The 22,517-nt window shown below is 43.4% G+C and overlaps 1 protein-coding gene and 1 long non-coding RNA gene across 2 annotated transcripts in view; one reads left to right on the forward strand and one right to left on the reverse strand.

Moving 5' to 3' along the window:
• MYOCD (myocardin) overlaps positions 1 to 22,517 on the forward strand; it is a 198,061-nt gene that overhangs the window by 117,325 nt on the left and 58,219 nt on the right. Inside the window, exon 6 of the mRNA XM_029928844.1 lies at positions 18,364 to 18,426. Coding sequence (XP_029784704.1) covers positions 18,364 to 18,426 — 63 coding nt within the window. The remainder of the gene's footprint in view (positions 1 to 18,363; positions 18,427 to 22,517) is intronic.
• LOC115282300 lies at positions 3,717 to 5,310 on the reverse strand. Its single transcript, XR_003904581.1, has 2 exons — positions 5,224 to 5,310; positions 3,717 to 4,277 (listed from the first exon to the last, which is right to left on the reverse strand). It is a non-coding gene; the product is annotated as an uncharacterized LOC115282300 (long non-coding RNA).

Consider the following 22,517-nt stretch of genomic DNA (forward strand, 5'->3'; position numbering starts at 1 on the left):
AGTGACCTCCTAGTCACAACCTTTGGGTGCTTGGCCTGTATGCAGAGCAGACATTGAATACAGATGCAGGTTATTTTTAAAATACAGTTCATTTTGGTTTTCTGTAAAATTCTGGACTTTGGTATCTGTCATCCAATACACAAATTAGAGGATTTACGTTTAGACATGGGGCGGAACATGGAGAAGTATAGAGGAGCGTCGTGGGTCTGGTAGAATCGCTCCTGTTACCGAAGGGTGGGGTTGCTAGGCAGGGCACAGGAGGTCCGATTCGTAGCCAAGAGTCCACTGTCAGAAGGTGCTGCAGAGCCGTGAGAGCCCACCACCATCTGCCCATGTGAAAGGAGGCTTCCGTCTGCTGCTGGTACTAAGGGATCCGGGCTTGGTCCTCGCCGGGATCGGGAGCTCCCGGGCTCTCCAGCCATCTCTGTCCTGCAGGTTCAAAGGACCCAGGTGGCTTGGGGGAGCAGGGTTCTCTCGGAGCAATGGCCCCATAATCCCCCCCTCACTCCTTCCTCCTGCGTAGAATCGCTCCATCCTAAGCAATATCTCTTAAAAGATTTGAGCCTTTTTTTAAGATGGAAATTATAAAAATAACCTATTTATTTGGAAGGGATTTAGGGATGATCCAACCCAATGATTTTTCAAACTCTGCTCCACAAAGCGCTGACATTTTATGAGAGACTCTCTTTTCATCGTCTGCCTCCGTGCTATTTTTTTCCCTTCATGTAAGATTTCAGTTTAAAAAATGGTTCTGGTGTTTTGTTTTGTTTTAATATTTTTAATGTTTTATTTATTTTTGATAGAGACAGCGTGAGCAGGGGAGGGTCAGAGAGAGAGGGAGACACAGAATCTGAAGCAGGCTCCAGGCTCTGAGCTGTCAGCACAGAGCCCGACACGGGGCTCGAACCCACAACCATGAGATCATGGCCCAAGCCGAAGCCAGATGCTCAACCGATTGAGCCACCCAGGCACCCCTTCTTTTGTTTTCTTAAAGCTTGAAAACACCTAATCCGATTTAGTCTGTCGTTCCCTTCATGGATAAGGAGGCTAGAACCCAGAAAGAAGAGTTCCTTGTGGTATTAACTTTGAAGTCGTGTTGGAAGAAGACTTTTAGGTTCGCTCCACAAAATCTGGGGAGTTAGTGTCACTGTCCCGCATCAGGGTGGAGTCATTGCTGGCAGGGAGGTGGCACCTTGGCAGAGAGAGCTCGACGATTCCGTGGATGATGAATTCTATGGTGGCAACAGCGAGCACGCATCACTCACTCCTGTGCACCGTTTTGGGGATAGTTTTGTAATTATTTTCTCCTCTCCAGAACACTAGTCCTGCTAAATATAAACATAAGTTATTTTAGGACTTTGATAAAATTTGAATACAAATTAATTTATGACTCAAAAAAGGAATCTTAGGCCACATGTTCTGTGGTTCCTTTACAAAATATGATGGTGCTTAGAGGGTCGCAGAGGGTATGGAGGCCAAGGGGAATTTGTTAAGAAGAAATGGAGGGTTTGGTAGGAGCAGACCAACCATCAGTGGGCTGTGGGACAGAAGATCAGTCAAATACAAATAATAGGTCTTAGGAAGACAGCGTAACCATGGCAACATGGGAGCAGTAATGGGGAAGGATGACGCTCTTAGCAATGTGATTTATCACCAAAGAGAAGGACCAAACAGAAGGTTAACACACAGGTCCCTGCATCTTCTTTGTGATTCATTGGATGCCACTGTTTCTTGGGTCCATGGAATATTCTAGATGGAGGATCCTAAACAAGATATAACAATCGCCAGAGAGTTGAGAAGCACCAAGATACCTAGGGCTGTTGTCTGGGGACAGTAATGTTGCTGGAAGCACTGGGATGTCCCCTACACCCAATGGAAGCAAAAGCAGCCATTTTTCACCTTGAGTGAAGAGCGGGAGAGATTTCCAGTTTCCATTGGACCAGGCAGCTTTGCCAGTGAAGCCTAAATGAGCATGTGGATGAGTAGTGACCCTTCGTAGTAGAGGAGGGTACATAGCTGCATCCGTCCCCCAGTTTTCTGCTCCAAGTGATGGAAACAGTTGAGCAAATAGACTCATTCAGAAATTCTTATAGCAGATCTTTTGTATGAAAATAAGTTTCATTTTGTTGCTTTTCTTTTTCTTTCCTTCCTGTTCATTCCTTCCTTCCTTTCCTTCTTCCCTCCCTCCTTCTTTTCCTTTCTTCCCTCTTTCCCTCTCTCTTTTCCCCATCCTTCCTTCTATCTCTCCTCCCTTCATCCCCTCCCTCCTTCCCTCCCTCCTTCCTTCCTCTCCTCCTTCCTTCCTCCAAATCACCTCCATATTGAGCCTAGGGAGACAGATAGCTCATGAAATGGCTCAAAGCATACATAGCCTTTTGTAAATCCTGAGTCTTTGCCAGGATATTTGGCCTCTTACTTCCCTCTCGCAGCAGAACCTGGTGTGCCATGATTTAACACATTTCTCATCTTCTATTAAATACACATGAATTAATAATCTTCGCTAGAATAGATAGTAATATATACACACGCACAAATATTCTTCTCACCATAAAAAAAACTAAGCCTGTTTTCCTACTCTCATTCCTTTTTTACTTCCTCTTTCTACGTTTCTTCCACTCTTGCTTTGTCTTCTTCTGTCTGCTACCCTGGTCCCTAAAACCCTCAGTATATTCAGAACCGACTCACCCCAATTTCATTGGATTAAACTGCCTCTACCTGTTACATGTAATCATTTGCATGAATAATTTGATATTTTGCTTCTGTTGCTAATGTGGGTAGAAGCTACTTTCTACTTTTTGGTCCTTTCAAACCCTGCTATTGGTGCCTGTTCTGAAGGCTTGGTTTGAGGAATTCAGGATTATGTAACTGGAGGATTCAAAGTCTCCCCAGCTTGGCTCCTACACCCTATAAAGTAGATATTTACGTCCGAGAAACCCAGCGTGCCACCAAACAAAAGAAAATCTGAGGTCAGAATATAAAGAAAAAGCAGAAACAGATTCAGTGTTATGCAAGTATGTGTTATATGGCAAATACAGTACCTAAATTCCATTTGATAAAGAAATTATATCAGAATAATTCATTAACAGTCTGAGAAGTAATTAGAGCCTTTTCTTTAAAAATATTTTTAATGTTTATTTTTTGGGGGGAGGAGAGAGAGAGGAAGACACAGAATCTGAAACAGACTCCAGGCTCTGAGCTGTCAGCACAGAGCCTGCCTTGGGTCTCGAACCCACGAATGGTGAGATCATCACCTGAGCTGAAGGTGGATGCTCAACCAACTGAGCCGCCCAGGCGTCTCAGTTACTGCCTTTTCTAATACTGTATACCAAAGTGTGGGGTACTGCAAAGTCAAATGCAAAAACCAAAGCCATAAAATAAGAACATTTAAGCAAATCTATTACCTGGATACAGAGATCTTTCTAGGTATACACCAAAGATAGAATTCCTAAGAGTTTGTAAAAGGATTGCAAGTAGAAATATTAAATGCCAAAACCATTGCAAACAAAATTGAACGGCAAACTAAAGCCAGGGGAAATTTACAACATAGATGACTATATTTAACGTGCTTTAAATATAAATAGCTCTGTAAGGAAAAAGTGAAAAAATTTGCAAAGAATGTTATCAGGCTATTCACATTTAAAAAAGATGCTAAGAGTCAACAAGTCTATGGAAACGTGTTGGACTAATTAAGAAACAGAATGAGCTATTATTAGTTATCAAATTAGCCAAGATTTTTTTCTTCTTTAATAGTATCATCTTCCATTGTTAACGAGGGTGTTGACCAAGAAGAAGAAGCCTGGACCAAAAGTGCGTATTTGGGGTCTTAGGAGAATTGTAATCCTGAAGACACAGAGAGGGAGCCAAACCCGAAAGTGTGCCCCACATTGTGAGCCGGGAGTAGACTTCTAAAGGCAGAAACCATAACGTTACATAACTTGTTTTGAAGGCATTCTGACTGGTGCTGACAGAGTTAAACTGACATTCTGCTGCAGGATTGGCTATTCGGTGCACGATCTCAGTTCCCGTCCAAAGTCCTGTTGGAGGAGGTGGTGGACGTGCAATTGACAAGTTGCAATTGACAAAAGTCAAAAGCCCGTGGTGTTCCAGAGGCTGAAACAGGAGGTGTGCGCAAGCCTCCTTGCTCCGTGTCCCCGCCGTGTTCTGAAAGACTCTCTTGGCAGAGTGCTTACTTTCAGTTGGAATTTTCTTCAACAAGGGTGTGGTGAAATGGGGACCCTCCTGTAGTGCTAGTGGGAATCCAAATTAATATATAATTTCTGGAGAAATTAAAACAATAAGTGTAAATATGAAATTAAAACAATAAGTGTAAATATGATGAAATACGATGTGGCCATTAAACACAAGAATTTATCTACATACCCACAAAAAGAAACCAAACCATATGTTGCCAGTGGAAAAGCAAAGTACAAAATGGTGTTAAAACAAGGCCCAATTTTTGCACATTACACTTGCTTGTTTCTCTTTCTCACACCCACTTTTTCCTCAGAATCTCTGGAAGATTTGTTAAAATATATTTCCAGTAGATCCCAGACCTGCTGAACTAGAATCTTCAGGAAAGGGACCAAACAACTGGTTGGGTTTTTTTTAAGTCCGTAGGTGACTCTTAGTAATAGGTAAATTGGAGAAATTTGGATCTAGTCTAATCTTATCTAATCTAATCTCCTCTTTCGATTTATATTAACACTGAGGTCCGAGAGATTCTGGGACCTGTCTAAAGTAATAACTAAGCAGAATGGGATCTAGAATTGCATGCGCTGTATTTCAGATGAACGATCCCTTTCTAGCATACCACGCTGATTTAGACTAATATTCTTTAATTAAACTCCCATCAGCTAGTACTTCAGTCAGACAGGTACCAGAGCTTCTCCTAAACTCCATTGTTTCTCATTCAGGAATGATCTGATCTCTCTTGGTTGGTGGCAAACGGAAAGTTTTCTATTTCTACCGTTCCCTAGCAATATGACATTTTCAAACAGTAGCACAAAACTCTTTAAATAGAAGAGATCCATTTCTACTCTATCGTGACTCAGTAACAGCCACAGGATTCTTCTCAAACTTTCCTAAAAATGTCATCTTTGGGCTGGACTCAAGAGGAACATTTCGGCCAAGGAGACACATTTTCCACTCTGTCAGGAATGAATGAGCACTGGGGTTGGAAGAGATGCCGCGTTTTGCAACCCTCAGAAAAGTAATACTTCTCACCGAAACCATGGCAACACCTCTGTGCGATGCCGTCAGAGCATGGGACCATTCAGGAGCCTCGTCCTAATGAAGACTCAGCTGGGCCCATCACCTGTGTCGGTTAGAAGAGTCACCCAGCTACCTGTTGGCTCCAGGAAGACAATGGGAGCCCAGGTGACTGTTGCTATGGAGACACTGCGGGCAGTGCTGTTGAGCTGAGGGTCCCTCGTGTTGAGATACCCAGGTGACAGGTGGCATGAGGCGTGTGCCTCATGTTACAGTGGCCCCTGCTTCTTCATTTGAAAGGAGCCCCCCCAAATGGGGAAACACATTAAAACACAAGGTTGAACCTGATTCTGTTGGGAATTTGGACCCGTGAGTCCAAAGTCATGGGTGTGACATGTGCTGCTCTCACTTCAGAACTTGACGGCCTTGGGAGAGTTCTTGGCACCCTCGGGGCCGCATAGGCTGTAACAAGGGATAATCATTCCTGGTCCTGCAGGACCGGTGGCAGTTTCAGTGAGACGATGTTTATGAAAGCTTCCATTCCAGACACCAGCCCTTTTCAATCCCTTCAATGCCAGAGCGATGGGGAGAAGAAAGGACTGACCCGTGATGAGTTAAGGACCCAGCTTCCTGCGTTCTCTTCCTTTTTCTCTCTCCTGCCGTTCCCACCTCGCTCAGTGGGTGGTGGAATGCCTGCCTCTTCGGTGCCCTCCTCATGTAAGATTCCTACACATTCCTCCTTCCACACCTCCTGGCAGAACCTGGAGCCCCGGCGTGGCCAGTGTTTAAGGCAGCATGACTTCAAGTTACACGTTATTGTTCCCACTGCAGGCAGCTCCCTTTTCTCCTCAGGATCCTGGAGCCAGAACCATATGGATGGGCTTTCTCCTGAAGCTTCCATTATCAGTTCAACACAGAAAGGTGTTGGACAGCCTTGTATAGCTTAGGAAGTGGCTAACCCATTACCTCTGTCTCAACAATCCCATGCAGTCAGTTATTATGATTTACTGTTGATACTAATATTGCCGTATCCAGACGAGAAGGGTAGGACTTGTAGACACAATGACATGTCTAAGGTTACGCGGCACGGAGGAGTCAAGGTCAAGTCTCTCTTCTGTTCCAGCTCCCTTGTTCCGTCATGCTGCCTCCCTGTGCACCCAGAAGGGTCTGCTCTGCAGCTCTGGGCGTGTGGCCCAGGTGGCTGTCTGTGGTAAAGAGAATCTCATAGTGTCCTTCCATCCTGTATTTCCTGCCTCTTCCTGGAGCCCTCACGAGACCTGGTCCTTCCTCTCTGGGCACAGGCAAACGACATGTTGATGGTGTATGAAGATATTCTCCCATTCTTGAGTCAGGTGCTCAGTCTCAGCTGCGTGTATAGCCAACTCTTCCTGGTCCTGCACTGTCCTTGATCCGGAAGTTTCTAGGTATTCTCTAGCCATCATTAAAGAGAGGGCTGTTCTTCTGTTGGATGGATGGTGTTTATGCTTAATGATTACAGAATGTTTAAGGAATATATTCTCCCTGTGGGGAAGTAGATGCTTGCGGTGTTAGTGGAACTTGCTACTCTGGTCTTGAAGTTCATTTGGTGGGAAAAACAGGCTAGGGGAGTCACAACATACTTATAAAAGATAATAGAGGGGCACCAGGTGGCTCTGTCAGGTAAGCATCTAACCTCACCTGAGGTCATGATCTCATGTAGGTGAGCTTGAGCCCCACATCGAGCTCTGTGCTGACCACTCAGAGCCTAGAGCCTGCTCCGGATTCTGTATGTCTGTGTGTACGTGTGTGTGTCTGTCTGTCTGTCTGATACTTCCTCGCTCATGCTCTCTCTTTTGCCCTCTCAAAAATAAACATTAAAAAAAATTTAAATTTTAATTTAAGAAAAGGGTAACAAGATTCTTTGTATCAGACATGAATGTCTATCGAAGTCTAGAATCACTTAACGAATGCAGTATTGGAGACAAGAATAGCCAGACAGATGAGGAAATCATCTGAGTAAAGGAGAGCCCAGTTCTCTGAGCGAAGCAGCAGCCTGAGTGCGAACATATGACGCCCAGTTCTGACAAGGGCCGAATGAATGCAAAAAAAAAAAAAAAAAAAAAAGCTTGGGTGGTGGAAGCTGCAAAAGATTGATACCCAAATGCCAGAACTGAGGCAACATGGAAAAGACGCCAGGAATTTACCTCACCCTTCAAAGATAACCTTATGGACCCAAAGGCAGTGGAGAACCCCATGGAAACCTGTGACATGGAGGTGCTTAGAACTGGGAGGGGGCTGGGAGGCTCCGCCAAAAAGCAGCCCTCTGCTTAGACTATTTTTAGCTACGGTGGATCAGTGGAGGTTTGCCAAGAGTTCTGGGGACACAGAAGGCTCCAGCCACCCGAAAGCAGGGAGGGAGGAGGGAGGGACCGCTCTGCGAAGCCCACAGAGGCCGTTCAGGAGGGGGGCTGGTGCTGGCTGAGGACGGGAGCCCACAGGGAAAGCCCGCTTCACAAGCACGAGGTTCCTGCCTGAAGCCGCAGGACTCCCCACATGGAGCAGGAAGCGCCACAAAAATGGAAGGGGCCGTTCAGTACCCATCTCTGGCATCAGAGCTTTGCCAGACCTGGAGAGGAAACCCCAGGGACATGTTCCCGCTACCAGAATCCCCCCGCCCTTTACCCTCTGGCCCTTGTCTTTTTGCTTGGAGCGCTGACCTTGCCGCCGAGCCTCCTGCGTCAGTGGAGAGAAGCCTGCAGCGCCATAATAGCAGCCAAGGGCAGCGGGCAGTGGGCAACTGGCCACACTTCACTAGCGAGAAGAAAATCAGAACATCCTTTCAGGAGAGCTGTTTGTCTTAATGGACCACAAGCCTTCAGATTTGACGATTCCCCACACCCGAACAATTCCACTTCCCAGGGGCATATCCTAAAGTGATATTGGAAAAATAAATAATAAATATGAAATAAGTAGATAAAGTAATAGTGAGGATGTGGCCCAAAAGTAACCACAAAGAACGTCCACTGTTGTAAAATACTAGAAACAAGCTAAACATCCAATAGACTATAGGCATTTGGTGCAATAACCTACAGAGTAACCAAAAAGTGAAATGTACAGTTACCAGAATAGTATATTTTGAAAAAAATTTTTTGAAATTTTTTTAAATGAGCATGAGCGTGGGAGGGGCAGAGAGAGGGAGAGACGCAGAATTCGAAGCAGGCTCCAAGCTCCGAGCTGTCAGCACAGAGCCCAAAGCGGGGCTTGAACCCACAAACCACAAGATCATAACCTGAGCTGAAGTTGGATGCTTAACCAACTGAGCCACCCACGTGCCCCGAAATACTATCTTTTGAAGGGCATTAAATGATATGGGAATATCTGTGATGCATTCAAATAAAAATCAGTTAGTGGAAGAAAATTTAAGAAAAAGGACCCCAAGGACATGAATTAGACATGAAAACAGCTCTAGTTCAGGAGTAAGTGTATGTGTGTGTGTGTGTGTATGTATGTATACATATATATATTTATTTATTTATTTATTTATATTTCTTTTCCTGGGAGTTTTTTTTTATTTTGCAGTGTGTCTACACTGAGCACATATTGGTTTTGCTTTCCAGTCTTTTATCCCTTTGTAGTAAGTAAATTTGTTGAGTTCATCTCCTCACTTACGAATTCATCTTCAATCATATTCATTCCAATATTCAATCACCCATTTGAGTCTATATTTTTTGTTTATTTATTCTGAGAGAGATACAGTGTGAACAGAGGAGGGACAGAGAGAGAGAGAGAGAGAGAGAGAGAGAGAGAGAGAGAGAGATAATCCCTCATCCATGCTGTCAGCAAGGAGCCCGACACAGGGCTTGATCCCATGAACCTCGAGATCATGACCAAAACCAAGAGTCACACACTTAAACAACTGAGCTACCCAGGCACCCCCATTCGAGTTTATCTTAATGAACTATATATATTCTTATTTGATCTTTGGTTTATTTTTGTGATTTAGTTTTTTTATTGTAGAACATATGCAATATAAAATTTACTATCTCATTTTTAAGTGCACAGTTCAGTGGCATTTAGAACATTCACCTTGTTACAACACCATCACCACCACCCGTCTCCAGAACTCTTTCTGTCTTGCAAAACTGAAACTCCATACCTATTAAGCACTAATTTCCAATTTCTCCCTACCCCCTACCCCCATCAACCCCTGGAAATCACCATTCTATTTTCTGTCTTTGTGGTTTTGTCAACTCTAGGTGCCCCCTTACAGTATTTGTCCTTGGGTGACTGGCTTGTTTCACTCAGCATAATGCCCTCAAGTTTTATCCATGCGGTAGCATGTGCCAGGAGTTCCTTCCTTTTTAAAGCTGACTAATGCTCTAGCGTTGGTATATACATGTTGTTTGTCCGTTCTTATGTTGATGGACACTTGGATCACTTCCATCTCTTGGTAATCGTGAATAACACTGCTATAAACATGAGTGTACATGTTATCTCTTCAAGTTGCTGTTTTGACTTCTTTTGGATATATACTCTGAAGCGGGATTGCTGGATTGTATGGTAATTCTATTTTTAATTTTCTGAGGAATTACCATGCTGTTTTCCATAGGGGCCACACCACTGTACATTCCTATGAGCAGTGCGTAGGGTTCTGCTTTCTCTCCAGTCTTACAACACTTGCTATTTTCTCTCTCTTTCTCTTTGTGTTGTTTATTATGGCCATCCTAATGGGTGTGCAATGGTGATTATCTAAGTTTATGATTTTGAGAGAAGGTGAAAGAGAGCGAGCACACAAACTGGGGAGGGGCACAGAGATGATGGGGGAGAATCCCAAGCAAGCTCCACAGTGTCAGCACAGAGCCCGACACAGAGTTCAATCCCATGAACTGTGAGATCATGACCTGAGTCAACATCAAGAATCTAATAATTAACAGAATGAGCTACCGAGGTACCCCTATTTTATTTTTAATCAATGGAAATTGTTTTGCCTATATCTGAGAAAGCCCTGTCTGCATTTGTTCACACGGTCACCCGGAGTATATGTTCTTTTGTTACATGTTTAGAGTCTTTCTTTTGTGGTGCTGACCTTGCTCCCAGGTTGGGCGATTGTTGATCATACCCTCACATCGTACCCTTGTTAGACTGTGTGATGCACAGTGAGCTCAGCCTGGGGGGAAGGGTAGGTGCTGACACATGTGCTTTGATCTCATATCAGGGTCTGTGGGAGAGGCACAGGATGACCAGTAGCCGATTTCAGGCAAAAAGGATTATTGGCCTTCTTGGGTGTGGCCACCATCTGGAGCCCCTCCTTTGTCTCCCAAGGTGCCTTATTTGCTGCTGCTCCTCCCTGGAAACTGATAGTCCCATCCCATAAGCAGGTCCAAAGTGGGGCGGACCAGTGTGGGGAAGGGTACAGGACATGGTGGAGACTGACCTTGCCCTTTGGTACCCCTTCTAACAGCCCTGTTAGAGGGAGCCTTCCACACCTTCCTGTTCCTAGGCAAGGAAGGCCCTTGGCAAGACTTCCATCAATTCCTTTACATGTGTCTTACCACGTGCTTCTCCAGTCCAGTCCCGCACTCTGTTTATCTCTCATAGATTACTTACACCTTCAATCTACTGAGCATCCCCTGTGTCTTTTCCACTGCACATAAAGATTTGTAAAGCTGTCATTTCTGTTATTTATAGGAATCAAGTGGGTGCCCGTTCTGCCATCTTGAAACAGAAGACATTTGCTACTTCTAAAAAAGAGAGAGAGAGATAGGAAGTATAAATTTGTTTAAATTAGAATTTAACATCTAGAAATAGATCATAGCTTCTATTAGTACTTGAGTAAATGACAAAGGTAACAGCACAAACCAGTGGACCAAGGAACATTCTGCAGTAGATAGCAGATATATATATAGTTTGCCAAGTCTTTGGAAAAAGTGAAAAGCCTAGCCCAGCCCCAAATCCTACATCAGATTCCACGTGTGGGGATATCATAATCAAATCAAAGGCAAGGTGTGTAAATGCATTTGGTAGGTGTTGGGCTCAGGTGGAAACAGACTGAGCTGGAGGAGAAAGTTTGGGTGAGGAATAGTGCTGGTGGAGAAGATCTCAAACACCGGAATCAGGAGCCACTGAAGGATACTGCACTAAATAATCCTATGAAAATAGACTTTTTGGGAAATTAGTAATATGTGTAAGGTGCACTGTGAGAGTCTACTGGTAAAGGTATGGATGATCTCGTCTAGATCAGAGTTGATGGTGTTTGACTTTTGGAGGTACCAGAGACCCTCCTAAAATCTGATAGAAGTCCCAGGCCACTCCACAAAAATATGCAGAGACACACACATAGCATAAGAGTTTCAGGGAGCCCCCTGGGGGAAGAAATTTCTTCCCAAAGGATGGTGCTTAGAGAAGGCAGAATAAAGTAGTAAAAAAAGGAATTCAGAAAAAACTCAAAAAATTGAGTTTATTTCACCCTCTAGGAAGTTATGGCTCTGAGAGGTGTGCCTGCCTGTTCCATTCACCATTGTGCCAATAATAAACAATGTCTTTCACAAAGCAGGCGACCAGATACTTACTGAAAGGTTGGAGGAATATAATGAATAATGCCTTTGATCTTGTAAATGAGAAAATCTGCAAATGATTGACCAAAAAGCGAGACGTGTGGAAATGAGTGATGTGAATGGTACCAGGACTTCTCCGCATTGGACCCCAAGCTAATGGTGTCCCAAACTAATTAGGCCTTTACTAGCTCCCTTTAAAGTTATTCTTTATCAATTTGTGATGTAACTTTTAGTCCTAAATTTTTTATGTTTATTTGTTTCTTTTGGGAAAGAGAGCAAGAGAGGGGCAGAGAGAATCCCAAGCAGGTTCTGCACTGGCATGTGGAGCCCGACACAGGGCTCAAACCCACTAACCACAAGATCGTGTCCTGAACAGAAACCAAGAGTCAGATGCTCAACTGACTGAGCCCCCCAGGCACCCCTATTCCTGTTTTCTTTTTATCTTCCCTTTCCTCTGATATATATCCCTCTTTTTTAGGAATTCTGATAAAAGGCTTTTGTGGCTGCTTATTTGAAAACAATAACCCCAACTCAGCCTTGACCTCTGAGCCTTTCTCCAGCCCCATATTTTAATTGCCTACCAGGCACATTATTTAAAATTTACCAGGACCAAAAAAAAAAATTACCAGGACTCCTAAAATTCAGATTGTTTAAAATTGAACTGATCATTTCCCAGACTTCTTTGTCAGCCTGTTTTAACTTATGTATGCTCTCAAAACCCTAGATTTTCAAATGTCTGGATTAGTGGGGCTTAAGTTTTGGATGCCTTGGCCCTCTTTGGGAACCTGGAAAGTGCTATGGACCCACTCCCAGGAGAAAATAAACACATGCAAACATAGGTACAGGTAACAGCCCAGAGTTCTTGAGTTTCCTACAGCAGATCTGAAGGTCCCAGACTAACAAAGCCCTTTGAGAGACAGTAATATATATTCCTTTCCTCCCTCCTATCTTCCAGTTCTTTTTGTTCTTTTTTATTTTTTCATTTTTTTCCTCTCTTATTTCCATTTTTACTTCCTTCATCCGGCTCAGTCTAAGTTAAAATAGCTTCTGTCTAGAGCAGCCAAACAGCCCTCGAAATCGCTGATTCTAACAACAGGAGATTTTTCTAAACTTTTTCCATTTGTTGGATTGAGATCTATGGTATAGAAATACAAAATCAGTGAGTAGTCTTATTTACTATTGATGTTATATGTAGAAGATGGAAGTTATTTGATGGAGAACTTGGAAAACAACTCATTGCAATTCTAATGTCCTGATCAAATTTACCAATAAATCCATCTGAGCCTGGGGGTCTTTAAGGGGACAAGTTCTTAATGCAATTTAGTCACGCAACACTATTCAGATGTATGTTTCTTCTTGTAGCTTGATAAGGAAGTTTTTCCAAGTTTAAAAAGTTGTCAAATATATTGACATAAAAACTCTTTCTCTAGAATTTTTTCAGTTTATTTATTTTGAGAGAGAGTACAGACAAATAGGGGAGGGGAAGAAATAGAGGGGGAGAGAGAGAATCCCAAGCAGGCTCTGAACTGTCAGCACAGAGCCCAGTGTGGGGCTCGAACTCACGAACCGTGAGATCATGAACTGAGCTGAAGTCAGACGCTCAACTGACTGACCCACCTAGGTGCCCCAGCACAAAATTGTTAAAGATATTTTCCTATTTTCCTTTTTAATCTTTTAATATCCTTAGGTCTGTAGTTCTAACCCATCTTTTTATTCCTGATATTGGTAAAATTTATTCTTTCTCTCTCTCTCTCTCTCTCTCTCTTTGGATCAGTGTAGTTAGGGGGTTTTCAATTTTGTTGGTCTTCACAAAGAATCAACTTTTGGCTTGGTTAATTTTCTGTGTTCTTGTCTGCTTTCAGTTTTGCTGCTTTAATACTTCCTCTCTTCCTTCCACTTACCTTGAATGCATTTCCTTTTTAGCTTATTAGGTAATATCTGAGGTCATTTATCTTAAATCTTTCTTCTTGTCTAACATAAGCACATAAAACTCTTAAATTTCCCTCGAAGCACTGTTATCCTGCATCCCGTTAATTGTATATTGTACAGGTATTATTCAGTTAAAAATATTTCTAATTTTGCTTCTGATTTCTTCTTTGACCTATGAATTATTTAGAAATATACTGCCAAATATTTTCCTAAATAGCATATTGCTTTTGATTTCTAACAAATTTCAATGTGATCAGAAAACATACTCTATATGAGTTTAATCATTTTTAAAGAGCTTATTGAGACTTGTTTTATGGCCTACTCTATCTTGGCGAATGTACCATGTGACCCTTAAAAGCATGTTAAAATTAGGGGCACCTGGGTGGCTCAGTCAGTTAAGTGACTAATCGTTGGTTTCTGCTCAGGTCATGATCTCACAGTCCAGCCCCACATCAGACTCCACACTGACAGTGCAGAGCCTGCTTGTAATCTCTCTCTCCCCCTCTCTCTGTCTCTCTCTCACTCACTCTGGTGCAAAATTAATTAATTAATTAGTTAATTAATTAAAATTTAATTATAAGTTATTGAACACAGTGCTCTATAAATATCAATTAAGTCAAGATGATTGACAGTTCAAATCCCAATGTCATCAGTGACTTTTTTAATCTACTCTATCAAATGTTGAGGGGGAATCCTAAAATACCCTACTATGATTTTGAAATTGTCTATTTATCCCTCTAATTCTGTCCATTTTTTGCTTCATTTGAGGCTCTTGTTAGATGCCTATCCATTTATAATGGTTAGGTCATCTGATAAATTCTCCTTTATGATGATAAAGTGTCCCTTCTTACTTTTTTTTATGTTTTTTATTTTTGAGAGACAGAGAGAGACAGTGCGAGCAGGGGAGGGTCAGAGAGAGAGGGAGACACGGAATCTGAAGCAGGCTCCAGGCTCTGAGCTAGCGGTCAGCACAGAGCCCGACGTGGGGCTTGAACCCACGAACTGTGAGATCATGACCTGAGCCGAAGCCGGACACTTAGTCGACGGAGCCACCCAGGCATCCCAAAGTGTCCCTTCTTTATCTCTGATAATACTCTGTGGCTTCAAGTCTGTTTTATCTGATATTTATATAGCCTGTCCAGCTTTCTTTTTTTTTTAATTTTCTTTATGTTTTATTTAATATTTAGAGAGAGAGAGAGAGAGAGACAAAGAGAGCACAAGCAAGGGAGGAGCAGAGAGACAGAGACAGAATCTGAAGCAGGCTCCAAGCTGTCAGCACAGAGCCTGATGCGGGGCTCAAATTCACATGTAATGAGATCATGATCTGAGCCGAAGTCAGCTGCTTAACCAACTGTGCCACCCAGGCGCCCATAGCTTGCTTGCTTGCTTTTTCTTTTTTTGTTTTTGTTTACTTATTTAGTTTGAGAGAGAGAGAGAGAGAGAGAGAGAGAGAGCACACAAGTGGGAGAGGGGCAAAGAGAGAGAGAGGAAGAGAAACCCAAGCAGGCTTCATGCTGCCAGTTCAGAGCTCGATGTGGAGCTCAAGCCCACTAACCATGAGATCAAGACATGAGCCAAAATCAAGAGTCACACACTTAACCCATTGAGCCACCCAGGCACCTCTAGCTGTCTAGCTTTTTTTTTTTTCTTTTGAGAGAGAGAGAGAAAGAGAGACAGAGCACTAGCAGAGCAAGGACATAGAGAGGGAGACACACAATCTGAAACAGGCTCCAGGCTCCAAGCTGCCAGCACAGAGCTCCATGCAGGGCTTAAACCCATGAACCCACCCATAAGATCATGACCTGAGCCAAAGCCGGCTGCTTAACCAACTGAGCCACCCAGGTGCCCCTCGTTATTCACTTCTTATAGTAAAATCTGCTGGCAACAGACGGCCTTTCCATTTACCTGAACACACCTGTATTTGACCTTCATTTCTAGAGGAACTTTTCAGAATTAACATTTGTTTTCTGTTTTGCATTTTGGTTTTGTTTTATCTTCTGGTTTCCATGGTTTCTGATGAGAATCAGGGTTTCCTTTGATATAATGTGTTGGTTTTCCCTGGATACTTTCAAGATTTCCTCTCTTAGGTTCTCAGCCATTAGATTATGATGAGTCTAAGTGTGGTTTTCTGTGAATGTGGCTGGTTTGGGGTTTGTGGACTTTTTGAAATCTGTGAATTTATGTCTTTCATGAAATTTGAGACATTTATGGCTATTATCTATTTTTCTGCTCTCTTTCTGGGACTCTACTTAACCGATGTTAGATTCTTTTGATATCGTGGCGTGGGTCCATGGGGCTATCTGTATGTCCCTTTTTTCCCATCATTTTTCTCTCTCTTCATAAGTTTGGTCTGTCTTCAAGTTTACTGATTCATTTCTCTGATATTTATTATTTTATTAATTAGCTCATTAATTAATTATTATTATTAGAGTATTTATAGTTATTTATTAGCATTTATTAGTAGTATTATTTAAAGTATAGATATTCTACCATTAAATTTTAATTTTTATTTGGTTTCTGTTTATGTGTCTATTTTGCTGCTGAGACATCCTATCATTCCATTAATTTCAACTGTGTTTTCTTTTACTTCATTGAACATGGTTGAAAATAACTACTTTGAAGTACCTGTATGATAATTCCAACATGTGGGTCATGCTCAAGGCTACCATCCATTAATGGTCTTTTCTACTTAAAATGAGTCACATTTTCCTGGTTCTTTGTGCATAAAGTCATTTTGGATTGCATCCTGGACGTTCTGTCTTGTATTACATAAACTCTTGAGTTCTTTTACAATCCCCTGGGGACTGGTGATTCTGTTTGGCTTGGTTTAAGTGCACAATTAACCCAGTAGATTCAAATGCTGAGTCCTTTTTTGCCTATGTGCACAGAGGTTCAGATTTCACTTTAATTTAAACCTCTGCTGTGCTGCTTCGAGTCTGTCCCATGGAAATACCATGTGAGGGTCATCCACGTGGTTAGGGGACCCCTCCCTTCCTCAGCCCTCTTCTCTGCAGGACGTCATCTTCAGTCCATGGTGTCAGCCATGGTTGTCCGGTTACCTTTCCCTGATTCATCCGGCCAGAAAGATGAGTATGTTTTCTAGTAGAGTTTTAGTTGCCTTTGACCTGCCGCTTCATGGCTCCAGGTCGTTCTGTTTTCCCCCAAATAGGAAGCTCACCGCCATGCAAGTCACTTCTCCAAGTTTCAACTTCCTTCCATAACGCACATGGTTTTGTTTCCTCTTCAGAATCCCCAGCTGGTTATTTCTCATAGTTTGCTCGGAGTTTACAGTTTTCATTGGTGAGAGGGTTGTTCCAAAGGAGGGCATAAATAACAAATTCTCATCTCATTTTCATTTACCTGCAAAGTAATATAGTTTTGTCTTCCTTATTGTCCAGTCCTGACTGGGAGCCAGATGAGGCTGTACAAGGAAGCCCAGTCTAGCAACTGAAAGTAATTAAAAGCAATTCAACAACATCGATCTCTCTCAAAGAAAATTGATGAAGATCTAATTCAACCCCATGGCAGCACTTTAAAAAAATTCCCTTTCCCCATTTACTCTTTCAGCATATCTTGTGACTACATTTGCTCTGAGGCCTCACCCTGAGACAGTAAATAAACTTGAAAGTCCATCTGCAGAGCCTTCCTATTTTCACTCTTCTCTCCAATCTAAATTTGGATCAAAAGCAGGTCTCTTGTCCTCTCTTTTCATTATGTGTTGATTAGACCAGTCCCTCCTTTTATGAACTTTTTGCTCTTTCTAGCCTTATTCTGAGCCACTTAAAGCCAGGAACCAAGATGGTAAATGTAGAATCTCCCTGAGAAAATGGAATTTCCGTGAGAGAGAGGCTAAGTGTCCCAAGTTAGAATTCTCAGGGAGAGCTTGGGAGGGGATGGGAGCTGTAGGAGAAAAGCACAAATGGTACACTCATAATTTTAAATATAGTCTTTTTTTTACTATTTACATGCATATTGTCTGTGATATACATAGGTAATCTGTGCTATGGATAGCAACATAAATGTTTATAACAACGTTTGGACGATTTACAGTGTTTTGTGTTTTCTCAGCAAAGTATGACTCTAATCGCCCATCTTTGAAATTCCAAATGGATCCCAGAAGCTCCACTGTTTATTGATCAATTACTTTGTGCCAGGCACTCGGCTGAGCAACTTGCAGATATTGTTTATTGGACTTTATAGCAACACCTCCAGGTCCCCATCGTTCCCACTTACCGATGAGGGAACTGAGTGTCAGAGAGGTTAAGTAGCTCGCCCAGGGGAACAGAGAGGTTACGTAGCTAGCCCAGGGTTACCCACCCTTTGAAGGGACTAGAGGTGAGATTTGAATCCACGTGAGATCCCACGGCCTATGCTTTCTTCATTCTGGCTCCCTGCCGAGAGCACAGGCACCGTGGGTAAGAGGGAGGAGAGCGAGCCTGGGGCTGTGAGAACAGCATTCACGTCCAGGAGCAGGTGAGCGTTCCAGTCCCAGCTGGTCTCAGACTCCCTGCAAACCCCCACAGCCCACTCAGCATCTCCCCATGTGCGCGAAGTCACACACACGTACGTCACACAAACGTTCGAGACTCTTCTAAAAACGAAATGTGAGGAGTGGGGCAAAAATTCTGATGTAAATATAACTGACTGTAATCACATGCGGCCCACCTTACAGGCGAACATTTTGTTTTCTAAGTTTTGCAGTTACGACTTCAACAGAGGAGGACCCAGGAACTGGCGAACCAAGGCATAGCACCACGTGAGTACCTCTTGTTCACAGATCCGTTACTATGGGGCCGTGCCATTTGGGAGCTGGAAAGCACCTCAGAGGTCACTGAGCTGAAGCCCGCAGATGGGTCTCCCGGGATCCTCATAGACACCATGTCCGCAGAAACTCCAGACCTTAGATGCTTTGCCCCAAATGCTCCTTACCTACAAGGGCTTCTCTTTAATGCTACAGGTGGTACCTAATACTCCAGCTGTTTTTAGAGTGGGCACAGTTCACTGTGGGCACCCTTCACCCTTCACTTCCTCTTAGAATAGGGTATAAATCACTATCCTTTCCAGAACCATCCATCACTTATCCCTCTTCCCACCTCCTCGGTCTCCATTCTCTTCGGGGTACTCGAGTCCACAATTAACTGAATATTAAGGAAGGCTGAGAAGCAATGACATTCTAGCATAAGTGGTATAATAATTACTGGCCATCGGCTGGGTCAACGAAGGATTATCATGATCTTTTAGTTGATAGTTTTAGAGAGTTAAAGCTAACACTTGAGTATCTGTGGAAAGAGAGAGAAAGGCGCCCTGAATCAGTGAAGTCCCAGTTCAAACCCCTTTCGGTCCTACTTTTTCACTGTCTTCCCCAACAAAATTTAAAACTCAAAACCCATAACGACTCTTACAGAAATCCAGATCCATCATGACTGTGACTCTGGCATTCAGCACGTAACTAGCAGACAGTTTGGCCTGGATAAAATGTCTTGCGGTTAGTCATACGGAGCCCTATGACCCCAGGTCTAAAAGTTTAAGTGTAGCCCGTGCCTCAGAGCCAGAACAGGACCGAGAAATTCCCAAGCCTTTTCCTTTGTAATTCACACCGTCTGTACAGCCTAGAAGAGAACCCACAAGGCCACGTCCGTGCGGCCTGTGTCACGTGAGCCCACCAGTGCAGGTGCTCAAACCACAGGGAAGGTCTGCACGCCTCCAGGCAGTTCCATCCATCTCCACTCAAAGCTGATGAGACCAGTGTTTTGCGGAATCCTGTAACAAACGTGTAAGATGTGATGTGCTTCTGCTTCGTCGGGAAGAGTTACTCACCAAGAGCGGGCTGTGGGTGAGCGAACGTCCGCCAGCATCCTCTCCCTGCGCCTCGGTCTGTACCCGTGCCCTCAGACACACGAGGAACACGTCTAGTATGAAAATAATCTGTTCCCTCACCGGTGTTGTTTTCTTTGGTTCTGGAAAGGCACAGGGAATAGAGAGTCCCAGCACATTTCAGTCCATTCGGGCTGCTCACCCCTGACCTTGAGTCATGTGCTTCAGTACTCTGAACCCAGGCCTTGCAACTGGCATTTGGGTGACAATAAACTCCTTTTCCCTCTTTATTTTTTTTTTGAGTTTTTTAAATGTTTATTTATTTGTATGAGAGAGAGAGAGGGAGGCAGAGTGTGAGCAGGGGAGGGGCAGAGAGAGAGGGAGACACAGAATCTGAAGCAGGCTCCAGGCTCCCAGCCTGACACGGAGTTTGGACTCACAAACTGTGAGATCATGACCTGAGCTGAAGTCGGATGCTTACCTGACTGAGACACCCAGGTGTTTATTTTTTTTTTGAGGTTCATGGGGTTAAATCTCTGGGAATCCATAAAAAGATACCTAGGAAAGATAGAAATAAACCCTATGATGCATTTTAAAATAACGCCTCTATGTATGTTTTATAAATTCAATGTCCTTTAGTGGAGTAGGGGCCAATGGTGATAGGATATTTTGTTCTCTAAGATTTCCAGAATCAAATCACGTACCTATTAAGGAAATACTGCCTGGCAGAAATTTTGCATCCTTAGTCCATTGAACCATTAAGATAATTACTGGGAAAAAGTCCTATGAGAACAAAATGATCTTTTTTTTTTCTGATTCAGCAAAATGATAACGGCTAATTAGGCCTCATCCAGTTTCCCTGGTCCTCAGCCACCACCCCTCACATTGGCTTCCTCGGGGTATAAATGCTGCCGTGGAAAAGTGTGAAATGTGGCAAGCCCCACATGACCCGGACAGACCCCGACTTCTTAGCTCTTCTCAGGAAGTGAGACCCAACCTTTCGCTTGCTGAGAGACTGGGGACAGAGATTAGCCTCGGCAACCCATCAGAGATTAAACATGCCATCGAGAGGCAGCCCGGAGCACGCGGTGTGGGCTCGGGCACCTAATGGTTCGTGTGTAAAGGCGACCGATCGGGAGAGGAAAGGAAGAGCCGACGGTCTCAGGGTCCTACCGATTCAATCAAATTCAACAAGTTTTGTTATGAACCAGACCATATGCAGGGTAGTGCTGGGCCCAGTAGGGACCACAATGACTGGACAGTCCCTTGAAGAGACTCAAGATTTTAGGGGGAGAGGTGGTAGAATTCAGGGTTGATTTTTCTACATAATTATTAGTACAATCTCACTTTATCTGTCACATTTGAAATAACTGCAATCCTTTCCCCCCAAATTTTAAAACCGCTTTCCTTAGTGTTAAGTTTTATATTCGCTTAAATCTCAATGTCACTCCTATAGTGACAGAACTGAGGCCGGAACCTGTACACCCTGCTCCCTGTGTAGAGCTCTTTCTTCAAATATTCAAAAGGAATCACTTGAACTTTAAAAGCACATGCTTAAGTTCTCTCATCAAGCACTTTGTGGCCAAAAAATTCAGTTGGAATGTCAGAGAATTAAAAATACGTGTATGTGAACATGCCAAGGAAAACCCAATGGTTTTTACAAAATGGCGTCAGGTTTTACGTCCTCACCTGCGCCTCACCGTGACCAAGAGTGAAGGACAAATTCCACTGCATTAGCCACGTGGCAGATCTTGCTTCCACTGCACATCACATTGCTGATGAAATTTTAAGGTTTCTCCCCCGACTGACTCCAGTGAACTGAACCATGTGTACCTTTCAGTTGACTTGTGAAACTCACCCAAACAGATTGAATTTAACTCCTTCCTTCTTCTTGGGCATGTAGCCTGAAGGTTTTGAAGTTGCTGACTAATGGTCTATAGCAACCAGGGGCAAAATCTTTTACACTCCTCCTTAATCACTTCTCTTAAGTATTTACTTCTTACTTTTGTCCATAATGGGTCAGGTGCTTTGAATGAACCGAAAGCCATTGTTTCTTGAATCTAGTCAATGAGGACAGAGTTCCGAGGCCGGCACAGAACCCCCTAGAACAACTCTCAACAGTGGAAACAGGTTCTCAGACCAGGGAGCATGGGCCCGGGCCAGATTCTAAGGTTGCTTTCACATTTAAAATGCCCCATTTAAATTTAAAATTTAAAATAGTCGTAAAATCTCAGTGAAATACCCTCTTGAAATTAGCTCAGAAATACTACCTCAAGAATGTATTGCTTAGACTTCTCTCCACAATTTCACCTCTGAATCTCCAAATGGAGATTCAAGTTGTCTCCTTTGCCACCACCAACCAGGATCCCCTTTTTTCTTTTTCTTTTAATGTTTATTTACTTAGGGACAGAGTGCTAGTGGGGGAAGTAGGGAGAGAGAGAGAGAGAGAAATGACACAGAATCTGAAGCAGGCTCCAGGCTCTGAGTTATCAGCACAGAGCCTGATGCAGGGCTCCAACCCACGAATCACAAGATTGTAAACTGAGCCAAAGTCAGACGCCCAACTGACTGAGCCACCCAGGCACCACACCACCAACCAGGATTCTAAGGGAGCACCTCACTGCGCCCCCTTTCAGGAGTCAAGCCTGCAGAAGACATCTACCTTCTCTATTTTCTCATGGCTTGACCATGGGGCCAACCTCCTTCCCTGTGGACCTTGATCCGTTCACCATTTCTCATGCAGATTTTCTCCACCACCGTTCCTTTCCTGGGGCATCGCTCTCCTTGGTAGAATCTTAACACCAACCACTCTTATTCCAACCACTTGGGAGGCCTCCGTGCAGAAGGGTGATGAACTCTGAAAGTGGGTGCAATGAATGATGACAGCAGCTCAGTAGCATTTTGCTCATCTGCTGTGAGGAAGGCCCTGTGTTACACAGAGGACTCGGACGTGAGTTCTGTTTCAGATGCTTACTGTCTGGAAGGGGCCCCAGATCACCCTTGCCTGGTTGTTTCCAGTAGCGCTATCAGAGG

The sequence above is a fragment of the Suricata suricatta genome, chromosome 17 (assembly GCF_006229205.1).
Source record: "Suricata suricatta isolate VVHF042 chromosome 17, meerkat_22Aug2017_6uvM2_HiC, whole genome shotgun sequence".
NCBI classification, from domain to species: Eukaryota; Metazoa; Chordata; class Mammalia; order Carnivora; family Herpestidae; genus Suricata; species Suricata suricatta.